At 54.7% G+C, this 16,490-nt stretch overlaps 4 protein-coding genes across 4 annotated transcripts; 1 reads left to right on the forward strand and 3 right to left on the reverse strand.

The window, feature by feature from the left end:
• Positions 1-1,649: 1,649 nt before the first annotated feature.
• J4E85_006009 (uncharacterized protein) lies at positions 1,650-4,334 on the forward strand (the record flags this gene model as incomplete). The annotated part of the gene is made up of 4 exons (XM_051470250.1): positions 1,650-1,663; positions 1,749-1,889; positions 2,006-2,581; positions 2,630-4,334. The coding sequence occupies 4 exons, from the start codon at positions 1,650-1,652 to the stop codon at positions 4,332-4,334; spliced, it is 2,436 nt and encodes an 811-aa protein (XP_051325738.1).
• Positions 4,335-8,785: 4,451 nt separating this feature from the next.
• On the reverse strand, positions 8,786-9,906 carry J4E85_006010 (uncharacterized protein; the record flags this gene model as incomplete). Its single annotated transcript, XM_051470251.1, has 2 exons — positions 8,786-9,682; positions 9,733-9,906. The coding sequence occupies 2 exons, from the start codon at positions 9,904-9,906 to the stop codon at positions 8,786-8,788; spliced, it is 1,071 nt and encodes a 356-aa protein (XP_051325739.1).
• Positions 9,907-12,821: 2,915 nt separating this feature from the next.
• On the reverse strand, positions 12,822-13,982 carry J4E85_006011 (uncharacterized protein; the record flags this gene model as incomplete). The annotated part of the gene is made up of 3 exons (XM_051470252.1): positions 12,822-12,933; positions 12,986-13,587; positions 13,644-13,982. The coding sequence occupies 3 exons, from the start codon at positions 13,980-13,982 to the stop codon at positions 12,822-12,824; spliced, it is 1,053 nt and encodes a 350-aa protein (XP_051325740.1).
• A 760-nt stretch (positions 13,983-14,742) lies between these two features.
• J4E85_006012 (uncharacterized protein) lies at positions 14,743-15,966 on the reverse strand (the record flags this gene model as incomplete). Its single annotated transcript, XM_051470253.1, has 4 exons — positions 14,743-15,402; positions 15,473-15,605; positions 15,670-15,719; positions 15,775-15,966. The coding sequence occupies 4 exons, from the start codon at positions 15,964-15,966 to the stop codon at positions 14,743-14,745; spliced, it is 1,035 nt and encodes a 344-aa protein (XP_051325741.1).
• Between the last annotated feature and the right edge of the window lie 524 nt (positions 15,967-16,490).

Here is a 16,490-nt window from a genome sequence, read left to right on the forward strand (position 1 = left end):
GCATCGCTCAGGAGGTACGGCTATTGACACTACGCCAGAGCACTGCGCTACTCGGCTGGACTCTGAACATGTTCGAATCTAATCGCAACATCTAGTCATGAACAAGGCCTTTCCAGCTCCTTCCATTCTGCAAGCCTACGCGTCGTTCGCTATCTACTCTGTTCTGAGGCGTGATCAGCAAGGTGTGGCGTTGAGTGTGGCGAGTGCGAAGATGTGCCACAGTCGGGCGATCATTGCCGAGTTGACTGAAAGGTTTCTGCCACCTGATAATGCGCGAGGCGTGTTATTCGTCGAGAGTTCCCGTTGTCGATCACCGTCTGTAACTGTTGCCACACTTATTTTTACACAAGGATCGCTGCGTCAGTGGAATCCTCCGTTGGACCTACCGGACGAGGCTTCCCCAGCAGTGCGATTGGCCGTGTCGGACTAGCATTCCATGCAACAGCCAGCAGTGCGGTTGGTGTAACTGCATAAGGCAGTGACGTTCGCTCTTGTGGCTGCAATGCGTTTACGGCTCCAGATGCAAAGCCCAAGCGCCTGGCGATGACGAAAGCCGTTGATGGTTCAGTCGGTGGATAGAAACGCGTTCGGGATAACGCCCGCTAACCACTCCTTAATCTCGGCCTGACAGGTAGTGAAATAACGTTAAGAATTAAGTCTTCCGAGTAAGCGCAAGCGACACAGGGCCAACGGGCGTCAGTGGGATTGGCCTGGGCGATAGACTTTGACGAATTGGCGGGGTGGCATCCTCGTCTCTGATCCGGCGCTCGAACGCAGGGGAAGGCGGCCGGCAGTAGACTGGAATGGTAGGGCGAGCAGCGGCAGAGACGTCTGCCGCGTGGAATACAGGAGCGCGACCAGGGCTTTGCAGTCTCGGGACACAAGTGGAAACGGGAGCTGGCCGGCATATGTCATTTCGCATTGAGGCGCCAACGCACACCGTAGGCGCCGCAACAGTCTCTGGTGACAAAGGGGGCATAGTGTGCGAGCAGCGTCTGTCGCGACGAGCAAATTGCGGGCAGGGCACGGAATACTCATCAAGCCACTGGAGCCGCGCACGAGCGCCTCGCACTGGTGTAGCAACTGGAGTGGATTCGAGAAACATCGGGCTGGGTCCGCGCGATCCAGCATCCATGGGCGGATGTGCGCTTGGAGTGCGGGATGGCGACAGATGCAGCGACTATCAGCTCCCCATGCGGCCGTGAGGGCTTCTGGCCGGCTCGCGTCTGCCGTAGGGTTGTGGCTGTGCAGGCCGGGCGGTGGGTGATCAGTCTGGCAGCACGTCGCGCACAGAGTAGGGCGGCGGACCAAAGCCGCCTAGGGCCATGCAAAACCGTAGCGTTAGAGCAGCAGGGACCGTGTGCCTAGACCCGACGCTCCACCCATGCCCACGCGCGGCCCTCTTGCAATTCCGTCAGGCCCTGTGGATGCTCTGAGAGCTAGCTGCTAGCTAAAAGACGTCTGACCACCGGCCCTGGACATGTGTGGCTTGACCCCAAAGGCTCGTCTTTCTCGTGGCAGCTGCTCTCCGTATCTCATAACCCAGGGCCGCCGCACGCCTTGCTGCTCAGTCTCCGACCATTTCCCACCGACCCGCCAGATGCAATCGCAAGTGCTCATCACCTAACTCCGCGAGTGCGTCCGATGCCATGTTTCGAAATAGGTACGTCGTCCCGCCCGCGCCCAAGCCCGCATGTGATTTGCGCGCGTCGCGTTGCATGTCATCAAGTACATACTGACTTGCGCAGACTCAACAGCCAAAAACCCGACGGAAAGCTCCTCGAGGACTTCAAGGCCACGTTCCCCCATCTGCAGCAGCGTTCGCACTCGATTGCTGGGCCGCCCGGCCACACGCTCGCAGATGCGCTTGATGTCGCGCACCCCTCCCGGTACGTCTTTCCGAGATCCCCCCATCCCATGTCACTCGGCACCATCACCAACGTCAACAACGCCGACGCCCAATTTGCACCTGCACCCAACATTTTGCTAACTCCATGTTTTCCAGCCACCTCGACCATGAGGACATCAAGGACCAGGACCCGACTCCGCGCGGGAACAATGAGCCGTGGAGGTTCACGCCTTCACTGCTCGACCCCAACAGCTTCGCATTCACCTCTTTCGCAAACCAACCGCCGGGCTACTACACCCCGACGCCCGGCGGCACCAACACGCTCTACCACAGCCAGGCCGGCGACCTCCACACGCCCGGCTTCAGCTTTGGCCTAGGAACTCCCCTCTCGCTTCCCACTTCGGAAGGTGCGCTGCACGCTGGCCAGGTCGCACCTGCCAACCATCTCCATGGTTTCAATCCCCATGCCCTGGGGTCGCATCACTTCCAGAACGTCAATCCCTTTGGCATGCAGCCGCAGCATTCCCAATCATTTGCACCGCACCAGTTCACGCACCAGCCTTCTGCATTCGACCAGGGCAACATGACGCAAACCCACCAGGACTCGTCCATGGACAACATGGTTCCCGAAGTCGAGATGCAAGAGCAGTCGCCTCTGATCGGTTATGCACCCCATTCATACGACGGCATGGCGGCTGCAGTCGCACCAGCACCCCCTCCACCCAATCAAAAGTTGGTCACCCCATCTGCATCACGCCATCATCATACTGACTCTTCCAGTTTCCGCTACCATGTTACTCTGAATGCTCCAACGGCCATGATCAAGCAATCAGACGAAGTCCCTGTGACCTACCTGAACAAGGGACAGGCCTATTCCATCTCCCTGGTAGACACGGCGCCTACGCAAGCACCGTCTCCATCGACCAAGTACAGGACTTTCATCCGTATTTCGTTCGAAGACGAACAGCAGCGCCAGCGACCGGCATCCTGCTGGCAACTGTGGAAGGAGGGGCGCGGAACCAACGAGGCTCACCAGCGTGGTGGGCGACTCCAAGCAGTTGAGTTTGTGGACCCCAGCCAAGTCAGCGGCGGTGAGATCCAAGGACGACCCAGGGTTGAACTCGAGTCTTCCTCGTTCGATGGCTTCGTGGTCACCTGGACACCAACCCACAACTCCTCACCCGAGTGCTCCTTGGCCGTGCGTTTCAACTTTCTCTCCACCGATTTCAGCCATTCCAAGGGCGTCAAAGGCATTCCCGTCCGGCTATGCGCGAAGACCGAAATGGTCACGGAAGCCACTGGATCGTCGCCCCAAAAGCCAGATGGTGAGCTCTGCTACTGCAAAGTCAAGCTCTTCCGCGACCACGGTGCCGAGAGGAAGCTCTCCAACGATGTTGCCCACGTCAAAAAGACCATCGACAAGCTAAAGCAGCAGATCGCACAGGTTGAGTCTGGCATGAAGGACTTTGGCAAGCGGAAACGCAGTGGATCAATCTCCAAGGGCAGTATGAGCCAACGACCCGGGAAGGTGCCGAAACACAAGAGGACCTGGTCCATGTCTTCGACAAGCGACAACCAAGGAGGCCGCGCACCCGCCGAAGAAGACCTTCACATCAAGCTCGCCTCGCTCCAAGACATGTTCAGCTCTACCAGGCCTGTCAGTGTCCTATACCTCAAGGGCGAGGACCAGGACGATCCAGACCTCCACCCAGTGATCCTCGGTGCTACTCCTCAAGAACTCTCCAAGCTCGACACCAACGTAGACGCGCCTATGTGGGAGGCTCCCGAGTCGCAGACAGCAGCATCGTCTGTTGTGTCGCCAACCCCCAGCTCTCAGTCTCTCCATTCCGAGAAGCGCCGGACTACCTCTTTCCAGCGCCCGGCGCCCTACCAGCCACCATCGCGTATGTCCTCCAATGAATGGCGCAGCATGCCACAGACGGCCACAGGTGATCTCAAAGGGATGCATGGCGTCCAAGGCGGCGCAGACGTTCCAACCAAGGTTCAACGGCCATATTCTGATGACCACGCACTGTCTGGTTGGATTGAAGCCCTTGGGGTTGATCAAACCTACCAACCGCCTCCAGAGCCGATGCTGAAGCCCGTCGCCTGCTTCTTCGTTCAACCGCGGCTCGCTGGTCGGCAACCCGACGACAACTACTTCCGCGCAGTCTACCTGATGGAGCGTACTGTAAAGGAGCTCGTGGCAAGCATCGCAATGAAGATCAAGATCGAGCCAACGAAGGTTACACGGACTATCCGCGTTAACCAGAAGGGTCTGCAAATTTTGATGGACGACGATGCCGTCAACAGAATACCCGAGCAACAGGATATGACTGCCGAGTTCCACGAGATTGGTACGCCGCCGGTGCATGCCATGAAGCGCGAATGGGACGCGGGTCCTACCGACATTCAAGTTGATGGCGACATCAGCGTCACGGAAAATGTTCATTCGACCGGTTACGAACTTCGCCTTCTCTTCTAGGCTTTTATGCCTATTGCTCGCCTGCGAGACGCCGTTCCTTCAACATTGATACCCTGTTTCGGTACTTCACCGATTGTCACGACCCTTTACTATTCGTACCCTGGAGCTTTGCATTGGTCTCCATGGGCTGCCGATGCTTCTGAACTGGCATCACTTGATTCGATTTCACCGCCTGGCGTTCAACGCCTTTCGATACCACGCGTCCATTGGGAGCGTTTGCTGCATTTCCTTTGTTGATACCTTCTACTCTTCTTCTTTCCGGTGCGACGACGATACCCATTATACTACTACCATTTCACCTTTCAAGCGGCTAAGATTGCAAAGCAACGATCTATCATGAAGACATAGCGAGATACACGCGCGACACGAGGGAGTGTTCGGACTGTAATTTCTTTACTACATACATCGAGGATGGCAACTCTGTCCACTACAGTGCGCATGCCCAATATCCTCTGCGAGCCTAATCAAACCTTTTCGCTCTGAAGTTTTCGCTCGCGATCTTTCGACATCTCTTCCCTGTACAATTTTCGTCAGGTCCACGCTCTCACCCTGGCCGACCGAAGCAGGGCCGCTCGCCGCGGCCCATCTCCACTGACGTTGTGACATAGCGATGATCGTTACATTCCCCCCGTCCGCCTCCCAAGTTAGAAACCTTGTTCCGACCGTCACCATCACGGCAGATTTCTCCATGTCAGACCCATCGAGTGATATTTCAGTCTCTTGGCGTATAACAAGCATCCGACACGCTATTGTCTCCGGAGATTACGCACGCTGCTATCCAAACAGGGGCTCTGGAAAATGGGTGGCTTGCGCGAGTAACAACTGACACATTTACGAAAGGGCTATTGCGATGATTGCCATCGGTTTCACTTTGCAAAACATAGAGTTCGACAATGTTGACACAGTGTTTGGTACACCTGTCAGCGATTGGGCGGGGGCCCCTGCCACGCGAGTAATTGAGGGGGCTGGCGGGAAGTGTGGGTATGGTAGCCGATACCGATAGCACAGGGACCCGACCCAAAGGATTGTGCGGCCGAGCCTTGATGTCATACTGCAGGAAAGGACTCGCGAATCACGACCATGGTACACCCAAAGAAAACGATAAGTCAGACCGAATGAACAGGGTCCAAAAGATGCGTTGGCATTTACAGAGGACGCGTCAAATGAGAACGGACCGAACGGATCTACTCGCAGGTCTATTGCTGAGTAGCTGCCTCACTCAATCGCAATTATGAAACGCCAATCCATCGTACCGATTGCAGCTCCAACAAATAGTCTAGGGCATTTGCAGTATCCGAGCAAGCGCCATGCAGGTGTGGCGTGATGATACAAGGAAAAGATACATATTTGCGTATTTTCGGAAGCAACTGGGCTTGCCGTCCGGACGATTGCAAAGGAGAGTGTTCCGGTACTGCCGTTGCTTCTCCCGTAGCTGTACTCAAACGGGAGAAACAGCTCGCTGGCACAACGGAAAGCTAGCCGACGTGCTCCAACAAGTTCGCCACCGTTCGCAACGCTGCAGAGCCTATCGCGGACCCCGAAGACCCTCCCTTCCAAGCGCGTCACGGAGCGAAGGTGCAACATGAACCGGAACCGACTACATAAGCATCCGAGCGATCGACCACTTTACTACGTTGGAATGAGGCGTTCTAATCATAGCGGCTGTGTAAGCTATCTGAGAAAACCGTTATGTGACAGCCAATGAGCATGCTGGATCTGCACGGAGATCGACATATTGTCTACTCAAGCGAGACGGGAAGTGGCGAGTGCTTGTGGCTGGACCCTTCTTCGCCACAGCTTCGGGAACGCTGGTATGTGCCACATGGTGGAACACGTCCGACCAGCTGACGCAGGTGTCATGCGCACATGGATGAACTGTGACTCACGGCCGACAGATGTATGGAGCATTTTTCTTTCCCCGTCTTATGAGGCATCAAAAAGGTTAGTCAATGCCCCAGTGGTGCATCTTGACGCAAGTGTACCGAGACGCAATCCGAAGGAGTTTGCACCGCCACAGACAGGTGTTACGTACCCCTCGCAACGACGTTGATCAATTCACATGCCAACATGCTTCATCTGCAGCAAGCGCAATTCCAATTCCAGGAGACTCGGCGACATATCAATCTTCTCTGCAATCTAGATTGTTGGTACCCCGCTTCTGCCGTAGGGTAAGCATATCAGCCGTAGTTTGCAGATCCTAGCGTATGCTGGCTACTGTGTACTTTTGCTTAATCTGACTCTGCAGCCCAATTGCCAGACGGAACGCCTCCGATGACACAGAAGCAATGGTGAGCTCGCACAGCCACTGTGCTGAAACAGCGATGAAATGCCGCTCTGGATGGGCCTATGAGAGTCGCTAGTAGTTCGCACTCTGCGCATTACGGTAAGTCCCATCTGGGCATCAAGTAGACTAGGAAGATTGTCAATGCTGTTACGTGGAGGTTAGGTATTGCGATTTGTGCTAGATCGAGGGGTTGTGCGAAGCAGTCTAGCTTCACAACATGGGTACACTTATGCATTCCTGGAAGGTAGGATCGGGTCTCGTGAGCGCCAAAAACGAGATGGTGCATGTTTGGTACGCATCCACACGCTAGAGCATCGGGAGGACTACCGATCCCAGATCCAAATCCCGCGCAACAAGAACTACTAAGATGGTACCATGTCTTCACAAAAGTCGGCTTTACTATCGGACCGTCAACAATGCAAATCTGAAGGAGAAGCCCCGTATTGCGATCATAGGTGAATCGATCATGCATAATGAAGTCACCGGATTTCGGATGAGATTCTGCGTGGGTGAAAAAAAAAGCGGGATCAGCAATTTCCCTAGCCCCTGTTCGCTTCTCGTTCACGAGGGTGCGCACGAGTGGCTCGAGCATGGGTGGCGCCCACCTGCCACCCAAATTACCGCGGAAAACATAGGCCGAAGAAACGTCTTCATGCCCGCTGTCACAGAGACGTTTGCACTTTGCTCCACGATGACTTCATACATGCGGTCAGAAAAAGCTCCTGATCACCCACAAGTGTTTCAGGATAGACAGGCCAGGCTTGCACTTGATGGAGATCTGGCCAGCACAATTCGGCGCCGTCTCCACAGCTCGCTTCCCACAGCCCGGTACCTGTAAAGCAGCAGTCAGCCAGCGCGAGATCTCCCACCCGCCGCTCTGCATTGGCAAGGCTACGCGCGCAATCGCGATCGCATCCTCCGGCTGAAATGGTAGCAGCAAAGCACCTAATATCCCTCGAATCAAAACAACGCGTTTGGGATCGTGGTTATCTCGTTTGCGACTCGCAACGAATCAAGGGCCTGGACAAAGCTGTCATGCGCATCAGCCACTGACGCAGGCCTGGAAGACTGCCGAGTGGGCGCATTGGAGAAAAGCGACAATGTAAGGAGTGAGACTGTTCCTACAGGAGCCACGTTGATGCATCTCTGCATTAGCCCCGTGTGCAGCTGTTCATGTTTCGATCCCACGGTGTGCGTTGCTGCAAGGTTATCCTCAAGGTAGTCACCTGCACGGTACTTGGTTTTGACAGCGCCAGGACGCGTGCTCCATCCGGCAGTCCCTTTCGGAACTTTGGCATACATACGGCGATTCTTCCATGCACCTGCTTTTTGCTTCTTCCAAGGTTCTATCTTTGATCTCCGAAGAGGACCATGGGGGGCTAGTTGTTGAATACGGGTGTTGTGCTTTTTCGGTGACCTTCAGCTGATGCGGCCTCGCGGCCATGAATCTCGTACAGACATGCTCACCCATGTGCTGATACTGCTATGATCGCTTTGCTGTCAGATTCTCTCGGCGGAAGCGCCAGGACGGGAAGATCCCCATTGTCATATTGAGCCATATTATTGTACATGGTAACGTTGCCCTGGAATCCTTCGTTCAAGCGCACGTGCACGAACCCCCAGCCTTTCAATACCACTGCTCCGATAAGACCTTCTTTGTACTTTTCCGATGTCCAATATCCCACATTTACTCCCTTCGGAACAGTGTCTCCGAGAGTCGGGTCAAGATTCCATTTGGGACGCTGCACTGACGAAAGGAGATCGGACGCGTCTTGCGATAGCCGGGTTATCCTGACCCAAAACCTGGCTTGTGGATGATGTGTTGCGCGGGATGCATGTGTGGGCCGCATGAGGCGTGCGTGCATGTGTGGAGCGGAGCTGTGCGGAACCAAGGTATTGACATATCCTAAAAGTAACGTATGATGTCGGCCTGTATACCGGACACAGGTGCACCGCCACAGGTGAGAGGGACTCTTTGCAGACATGGGCCGAAGGATTGAATAAACACGAGAGACCGACAAGGCTTTGGATAATGTATGGCTAAGGGGGCATGCGTCTCGTAACGAGGCAACACCTGACCGGTATGCGTAGAGGCCGGTTCATGCTCAGCATGTGCACCTCTCTCAGGACATCAGGTTGATGACTGCGATAGCAGTTTGCAACGCCCTCAGTCATCCAGCTCTCGTCCAAAGTCAATTAACCTCAACCTCCTCGCATCTTTCGGATGGAACTGCGCAATCTTCGCCCTGATCAAGAAACGTGAAGCAGCAGAGTCTCGCTCCAGTTGAAAGTATGCCTTTCCACCTCCTGGTCCCATCAGAGTAGCAAACAGATTCTCAATCAACTGTCGCATCTCTGCATCCGCAGCTTCAGCCTCAGTAGGCGGCTCTTCCTCCTCCTCTTCAGCATCGAGAGAAGCCTTTTTGCCCCAAATCTCATCGATCCTGCGCTGTCGCGTCTTGTCTGAGACTGGTTTCTTCGATGACTTTGCGCGTCCTTTCTTTGTGAAACCGGCAGCAAGAGTATCGTCCTCTATGTCAAGCATGTCGCCTACGACAGGGCCGCCGAGCTCTTCTGCTGCAAGCATGCTAGAGAGGTAGTCATTGATGAAGTTGTTCATAGCTTCTCCCAGACGCTGCATCTCCGCGTCGTAGTTCTCCTTCTTTGCGCGCTTTGCTGCGATGAGTTCTCGCGCAAGTTGAGCAGGAGTCTTCTGAGAGCGATCTTCATGCTGAGAGCGTAGCCGTCTGATGCGATTCTGCATTGCCTGAGTGAGAAGGTGGGCATCGTGTAAGTTGGCTTCTTCGCGACGAAGCGTGGCCTCTTTTGTGCCGAGTTGGCTCTGAGTGCTTGCAATGGCTTCCTTCGTTCCTTGGACATTCTGTTGAAGTGTGCGTGCTGCTAATAATGCAGGCAGAACTGATCCTTGGGCGGGGAGGTACGTTGCTGTTGGCTTCAACTGTTTGTACGCGTCTTTGACGGCTGCGAGCTGCTGAAGCTTCTGACGCGGATCTTCCGATGCATAGGCGGCCGTCTCTATATCAACATGTGACTGAGATCGCAACTTTTACTTTGTCAGTATCATCCTTTCTAGACGCGTCTTTATCGCGTTACCTTGTCAAGCGCTGCTTGTTGTTCTTTCACGCGTGCCTGCAGCTCTTTCACTGTCTGCTCCAGACGCGCCTCGGTGCTGGACGCGTCAAAGTCGACGACATCGTCCTGCAGGCCCCGAGCTCCTTCGACATACTCGCGTATCTTCCTGAGACTCTCACTCTGTAGTTGCGCCATTTCTCCGAGCGGCTGGCTGTGAGTTCAAGTGCGGTCCACCGATGTCGCTAACGGGCCAGTGGTGCCTGGCGAGCGAGGAGGGCTTCACCCCTTTCAACTGTGTACTCACTAAGGCTCCCGCTGCACCGCAAGGAACTCAACAGTCTCTCAGTCGCCGTGCTACCGGTATTTACAGACAAAGTCGTAGTACCACACGTGACGCGCCAAGACTTAGCGCCGATCTCCCCGCGATAGCTCCATTTTGCATCGTTTGCGCCTCCTCCCTCGCGACAAACGACCTGCTGTTATCAACCATCGCCCACAGTTCCTTCTCCATCGCGGCCCACCCCTTCTTCTAACATTGCTTTCTCGTTTGAGAAGGAAAGCGCGCAACCTCGAGCTCTCCGCACCTGAGACGCCGGACCGTTGCCGAGAAGGTTTGACGAGCGAGCTTTCTTTACTTGGGCCAGTTTCTTCCTCTGTCGACCTCACCTCGTCCCAAGAAACACACACCCTTTCCGACTCTCCCGCTCCATCACAAGCACCATCATACCCGATTCCTCGCTTCCCGAGGCCTCTCTCCTCCGACCACTGCACCCTCTGCACGCTCCAAACTCCTTCAAGCTCCCGGCGACCTTACCTCCTCGCACCTTCACCGTACTGTCGCGACTCCCTCCAGCCCGCCCTCACAGCACGCTTTCTTTCACGGCCCCCGCTGTACATAAAGTCGCAAATAATCGAGATCAATTGAACAAATCTCACCTTCCCGTTTGAACGCTCCTCGACTGTGAAGAGCGTGCATACCCGTTCCCAATTCAAGATCCACAACTCATAACAGAAAACATGTCCGCGTCACCCACCATCGCGGCTTCCTCGGCCAAGCGACCGCTCGAGGAACCCTCATCGCCTGCCGGACCCAATGACCAACCCGATGCCAAGCGTCCTGCTCTCGACAAGATGGTCAAGGAGGATGCGCCCAACCCAGACAACATCGACATCGCGCAACCAGTCCAGGCCGACGACATCGCCACGGAAGGCATCACACAAGAGGACGTAAAGGTGGTACCCGAAGTGGCTGAAGCTGCTGTCGAGAACGGTGCCCAGCCCATCCATACCGACACTGTTGTCCCAGACGCACCCTCTATCCTTGAGACTCAGCCTATCCAATCCACATCAGGTGCTAATGGTCGGCCTGTAAATCACAACCAGCAGGTGGACGAGACCAACTGGCTGCATGTGCGCGCTTGCATTGGCACCAGCGAGGCCGCTACCATCATTGGCAAGGGCGGAGAGAATGTGACTCAGATTCGTCGCTTGTCCGGCGCCAAGTGCACCGTTAGCGACTACTCTCGGGGCGCTGTTGAACGCATCCTTACTGTAAGCGGCCAAGTTGATGCTGTGTCCAAGGCATTCGGCCTCATTGTGCGCACCCTCAACCAGGAGGACCTCGAGACACCTTCTACATCCACCTCCAAGGCCTACCCTATGCGTCTTCTGATTCCTCACATCCTTATCGGTTCCATCATCGGAAAGGCTGGCGTTCGCATCCGCGAGATCCAAGAGGCTTCTAACGCTAAGTTGAACGCATCTGACACTCTCCTCCCCAACTCTGGCGAACGTTCGTTGATCGTACTGGGTGTTGCTGACGCTGTGCACATTGCTGTGTACTATGTTGCTCAGACCTTGGTCGAGCAGCTGACCGAGCGATTCGGTGGACCGGCTGCATCCCAATATGCAACCCGTAGTGGTATGGCTGCCAACGTCGTCCCAGGCGGCATGTCTGTTCAACCATACGTTCCCCAGCCCGCCGGAGGTCAGTACTCTCACCCACAGAACTTCCGTCGCCAAGAACCACCCCAGCGAACTCCTGCTCACGGAGGCTATGGTGCTCCGCACATGCAGCATGGACAGCCTCCACAGCAGTCGCCGTACGGTCACCCCAACATGCCTTACGGCGCTGGCTCGCCTAGCCGTGGTCCCTATGGTGGTCCTGCAGCGCCCACTCCTTACGGCGGTCACCCTGCTGCAGCGCCTGTTGCGCATGGCGGCGCCGCTCCACACGCAGCTGTTGGTGGCATGCCTGGCCAACCTCTTACCCAGCAGATTTTCATTCCCAACGACATGGTCGGTGCCATCATTGGCAAGGGCGGTGCGAAGATCAATGAAATCCGCCAGCTCAGTGGCAGTGTCATCAAGATCAACGAGCCCACCGACAACAGCAACGAGCGTCTTGTTACCATCACGGGTACACAAGAATGCAACCAAATGGCACTATACATGCTGTACTCGCGACTCGGTTAGTAGTGCATTCCATCACATAACACTCACAATGCTGACTATCTATGCAGAATCGGAGAAGCACCGTATCTAGTCGTAGGGTGCTATCGATCCAAAATCGCGACGACATGGTTTGTTGGCGGTCTGAGTCAAAGAACACAACACTGTAAGTCGGTCTACTGTCTTTGTGGGATGCATGTTATATTGGAGCACGGCGTAGCGGTATATTTAGTTGTCTCATGGTTTATTGGGTGTGTACTTTACGTGCTTTCTCCCCGACTGCTCTCGGCGAGAAAGAGCATCGCTTTGAGGGAACATGGCGATTACAGGGTTGAGGTGGCATGTGTCACTCCACGGGTCTTTCGCTGCCGATCTATATGATAGTAACATACCTGGTAATCTATCAAAAGCTTTCTGACTTCATCACTTTGTATGTGTGTTGAGTTGAGCATCTTTTTCGGCGATGAGCACAGACTCCTAAGTGGTGAGCGAGATGCAGAACCGGGTGTCAGAGTTATTCTCGTCTTATTGACTGGACTAAACACATCCAGCCTCCTGCCGTTGTTGTTTTCCCAAGAATCCGTAGTCGTGTCCTACGAATGAATAGCATCAATGTTTCTCCCACTACAGCGTCTATTCCTCAATCGACTCGTTCAATTTCATGTGGTTTCGAACCAACTCCTACCGTCATCGGTCATTATCTGCGGCTTAAGAGGACGACCACCTTGGAGGTTGCTAATGTTTGTCTGCCATTCGGCTGTGCGCTCAGCCCTGTAGAAGTCAGTAAAATGTCCGCTTGCGTTGTCTACGGTCAAGAGCTTACCTGATGTATGCGGTGTCGTGTTGGGAACCAAGAGCGACCTTCGTCTTTGTGTTTCCTGAATGTGCATCGGCTACCGCAGAGTACTGATCAAGAAAGGCGAGGCTATCACGGCCGCCGACACGCAACTTGAGCCTCTTCTTCACCTTTGGAGGCGATTCTAGCGAGTCAAGATAGAGGGCTAACTCGTCGTCACTTTCTTCGGCTGCACGCTTCTTAGCATTCTTGCCCTCATCGTGACCCCTATTATCGTCATCGGGAAGGGGACGCTGGGCGATGAGATTGACCGACAGATCGAGGAGGAAGTCTTTCGGCAGGTTCTCCGTCGTCCAGTGTTCAATGCGCTCTTTACTTGCACGTTGGGAGAAGATGTCAACCATTAAACGACGCGCGGGACTCGACTCGGGTGTACCGTCGTAGATGGTACGTACTGCAGATGGCTCCGGGAGAGAGTGGCCGAATTGAGGGCTCTCGCATCGTTTCCGAATGGCTGCCAGGATAGATTTCTTAGTGGAGTCGTCCATGAGCATCTCGGCGAGGACGTAGAGCTCGCTCATGGGCTGGAATGACCACGGCTGGCCTTGGAAGGATAGCTTGGTGCCATTCTATGAACTCTTCGTTAGCCAAGATATGGATACGCTGATCGTGTGAGCATGCGTACATAGAGTGTGTCCAGATACCAAGCAAATATCCTAGGGTTCTCTTCTTTCAGAGTGACCTCGAGAGTCTGTGCTGAATTCCATCCCCCTCTTAAAGCATTCCGGAAGAACTTGCTACAATAACAGATGCGGTACGGGTCCACGAAGAACTTTTTTAGATTTGGTTCTTGGCCGACAACGACACAGACAGTATCGTCATCCGAAAACTGTGAAAGAGCGTCATTATCCGACTCTGAGGACTTTTGGAGAAGAGCATCGTCAGGCTCAGGGTCGACGTCGCATTCGTCGGACGCAGAGTCGTAGTAGGTTCTTTCCTTAACATACCTAGCGCGCAGACGCATTGTAGGGTTGAAGCACAGAAGATTGCTTTGTAATTTGTGTTCGGAGACGAGCGGTTTGAGGTGCAACGTTTGGGGAGTGTGGAACTGGGAGAGAGAAGAAAAGGGCAATTTGTACGGACGTTCCCCCTCGCACAGTCGCTACACTAGACCCGATAGTACGGAAGTAGGGAAAAGGGAAGTTCTGGCTCCTTGCGGTTTTCACTGAGTCGCCCTGCATCGCCAGCGGGGCTAGGCACCTTTGACAACCTTTTTGACTACTGCATTGAAGTATGTCTCCATCATATGGCAGCAAAGACAACCATTTAGTGCTTCCGACATCTCAGCGCCAGCGCTGTCCTCTTCTGTAGTATAGTCAGCGTAACTTCCCTCTACACATTGTACACAATCGTGCTTTAGACTTATTCAGTAAACCATCATACACCTAGCCAAGCGCAAGTCATATCCCAGTGACATGTCTAAGAGAGGCACATATTGCCTACAACCCCAGGCTCTTGAGTCGAAGATGACCAACATTCGTGACCAGATCTAGCTGCTTCTACATCAGTAGTCACACATGAGTCTCATGCAGAAAGGTGTGCGCGTTGTAAGCTAGTTGCTCTTGAAACCTGTATGATGACATTTTACACTTGCTATGCCGCAGCGTGAACACCTACCACGCTTATCTATGCTGCAATCAGCGCACCCCCTTTCGAATATCACGCCCCTACGCCATACCGTTGACATTCTAAACACCCCTTCCTGCTTCGAAGACACACTCCGCCTAGGTAGTGGCAGGCGCAGGTGCGGTGGCAGGGTCGGTGCCGACAGGCGCAGCTGGTGCAGTACCCGCAACGCCCTCGGTAGGTGCAGGAAGAGCCGTGTTGTCAATCGCATCGTCGCTCTTCTTGGCCCACTTGGGTTCCTTTGCCCACTGTGCATCCCACCATGGGCCTGCATCGCTCAATTGGCAGCCCTTCTCGCACTCGCATGATCCACCGAATGCCTTGGGCAGGTTCTCGGCTGGGACCTGCGCCAGCAACTCCTTCTGGTATCCGCTGCCGAGAACGTGGATCTTGGCGCTTGTGACGGGGTCGAGGAACTTCTTGACCACGCTGAAGACACCCGAGAAACCCCAGGGGGCGTTGATGATGTACATCTTGCCCAGACGCTCGGGGTAGTAGTTTTGACTGATCTGCGAGACGGCGCCGAGGTAGCCGTACACGGAGGTAGCCTTGCCAATACCAACGCCCTTCAGGTCCATGATTGTGCAAGATGTCTCGAGGAGGTAGCCCGACTTGCGGGAGCAGGCAGGAAGACGGGGGTCGGCCATCTTTTCGTATTCGCAGACAAGGTTCTGGATCATGCGCTCCTGGGAGGTGATCTTTCCGAGCGCGGTGAGGTCGACGTTGCCGAGCTGCTCGATGTAGAGTGGGCGGCCATCCTAGTGTTGCGTCAGAGGTTTTGTTGGTCAGATCTGGGCTGAGCTCTCAGCCCAAGTAGAAGCCACGTACCTTGTCCGTCTTGTGGTAGTACTGGGGGTAGAATTTGAAGACCTCGGGTCGCTCCTTGTAGTCAAAGGTGCGGACGAGCTCCTCAACGCCGACGCCAGCATACTCGGCCCTCCACTTCTCGCAGTCAACGAACCTGGTGACTGTCAGCATACATTCCAGCCATTCTTCTACAGTGCCCCCATGCGGCATGTACGTACATCTGTTTCGCAAGCTCGACATTGAACTTTCGCGCGCGGAGGAACCGCAGCTGTAGATTGTTTAGCTTGAGGCCTTTGCACTCGCAAGAGAAGCGGTGAGCATACCAGAGTCAGGGTGTCGAGGTTCTTGGTGTGGCCGGACTGCTCCAGCTGGGTTCTCAGCTGGAAGACCTGGGCATCTTGCTCTGGAGTTGTGTGGCCTGGGTGTCCTGGTTGGGCGGTGGGAGCGACGGTGGGAAAGTCGTAGTGGTCGTACTTGGGGTCGAGCTTTAGCTCGCTCGTCGCAGCAGCAGCCATTGTGTCTAGAGTGTACGAGAAGAGAGGTGGCTCGAGATGTACAGGGAGGAGGAAGGTAATTGCGAGTTGCGCGGCCTGGACGAAGTTGTCGAGGAGCGCACGTCGATGTCAACTAAGTGGGTCCCTGCCGCGGCGGTCAAGCGAGACCCCTTCCCCTCATCCTCCTCGACGGCTCATTCCAGCGAATTGTGGCCGTTGACGCTGCCCCATGACGCATCTATGGTCCGAATGCCATGTTCACGCAGCGTTCCTCACGCAACCACGTTACACCACAAGTGCATCGAGGACATGTTGAACGGTAAAACCGTAGTCAGACCTGCTGGAGTGCAGGCGACGAGGCTTTTTTGAAGGAGCTACCTAGTTGATACATTGCAGAAAAGATGAACGCAAGACGAACCCAGAAAATAGATCAAACATCCCATGCCGACAAACACCAGCCACAGAAAGCCAAACGCTTCGCATGTTGAAAAAGAGAGTAGTGGTCCTTCCATCGTCAGGCTACCAAGGAAAACATGTTCCAGACA

This window comes from Alternaria conjuncta (genome assembly GCF_024043145.1).
Source record: "Alternaria conjuncta strain BMP 0040 chromosome Unknown scaffold_8, whole genome shotgun sequence".
Classification (NCBI taxonomy): domain Eukaryota; kingdom Fungi; phylum Ascomycota; class Dothideomycetes; order Pleosporales; family Pleosporaceae; genus Alternaria; species Alternaria conjuncta.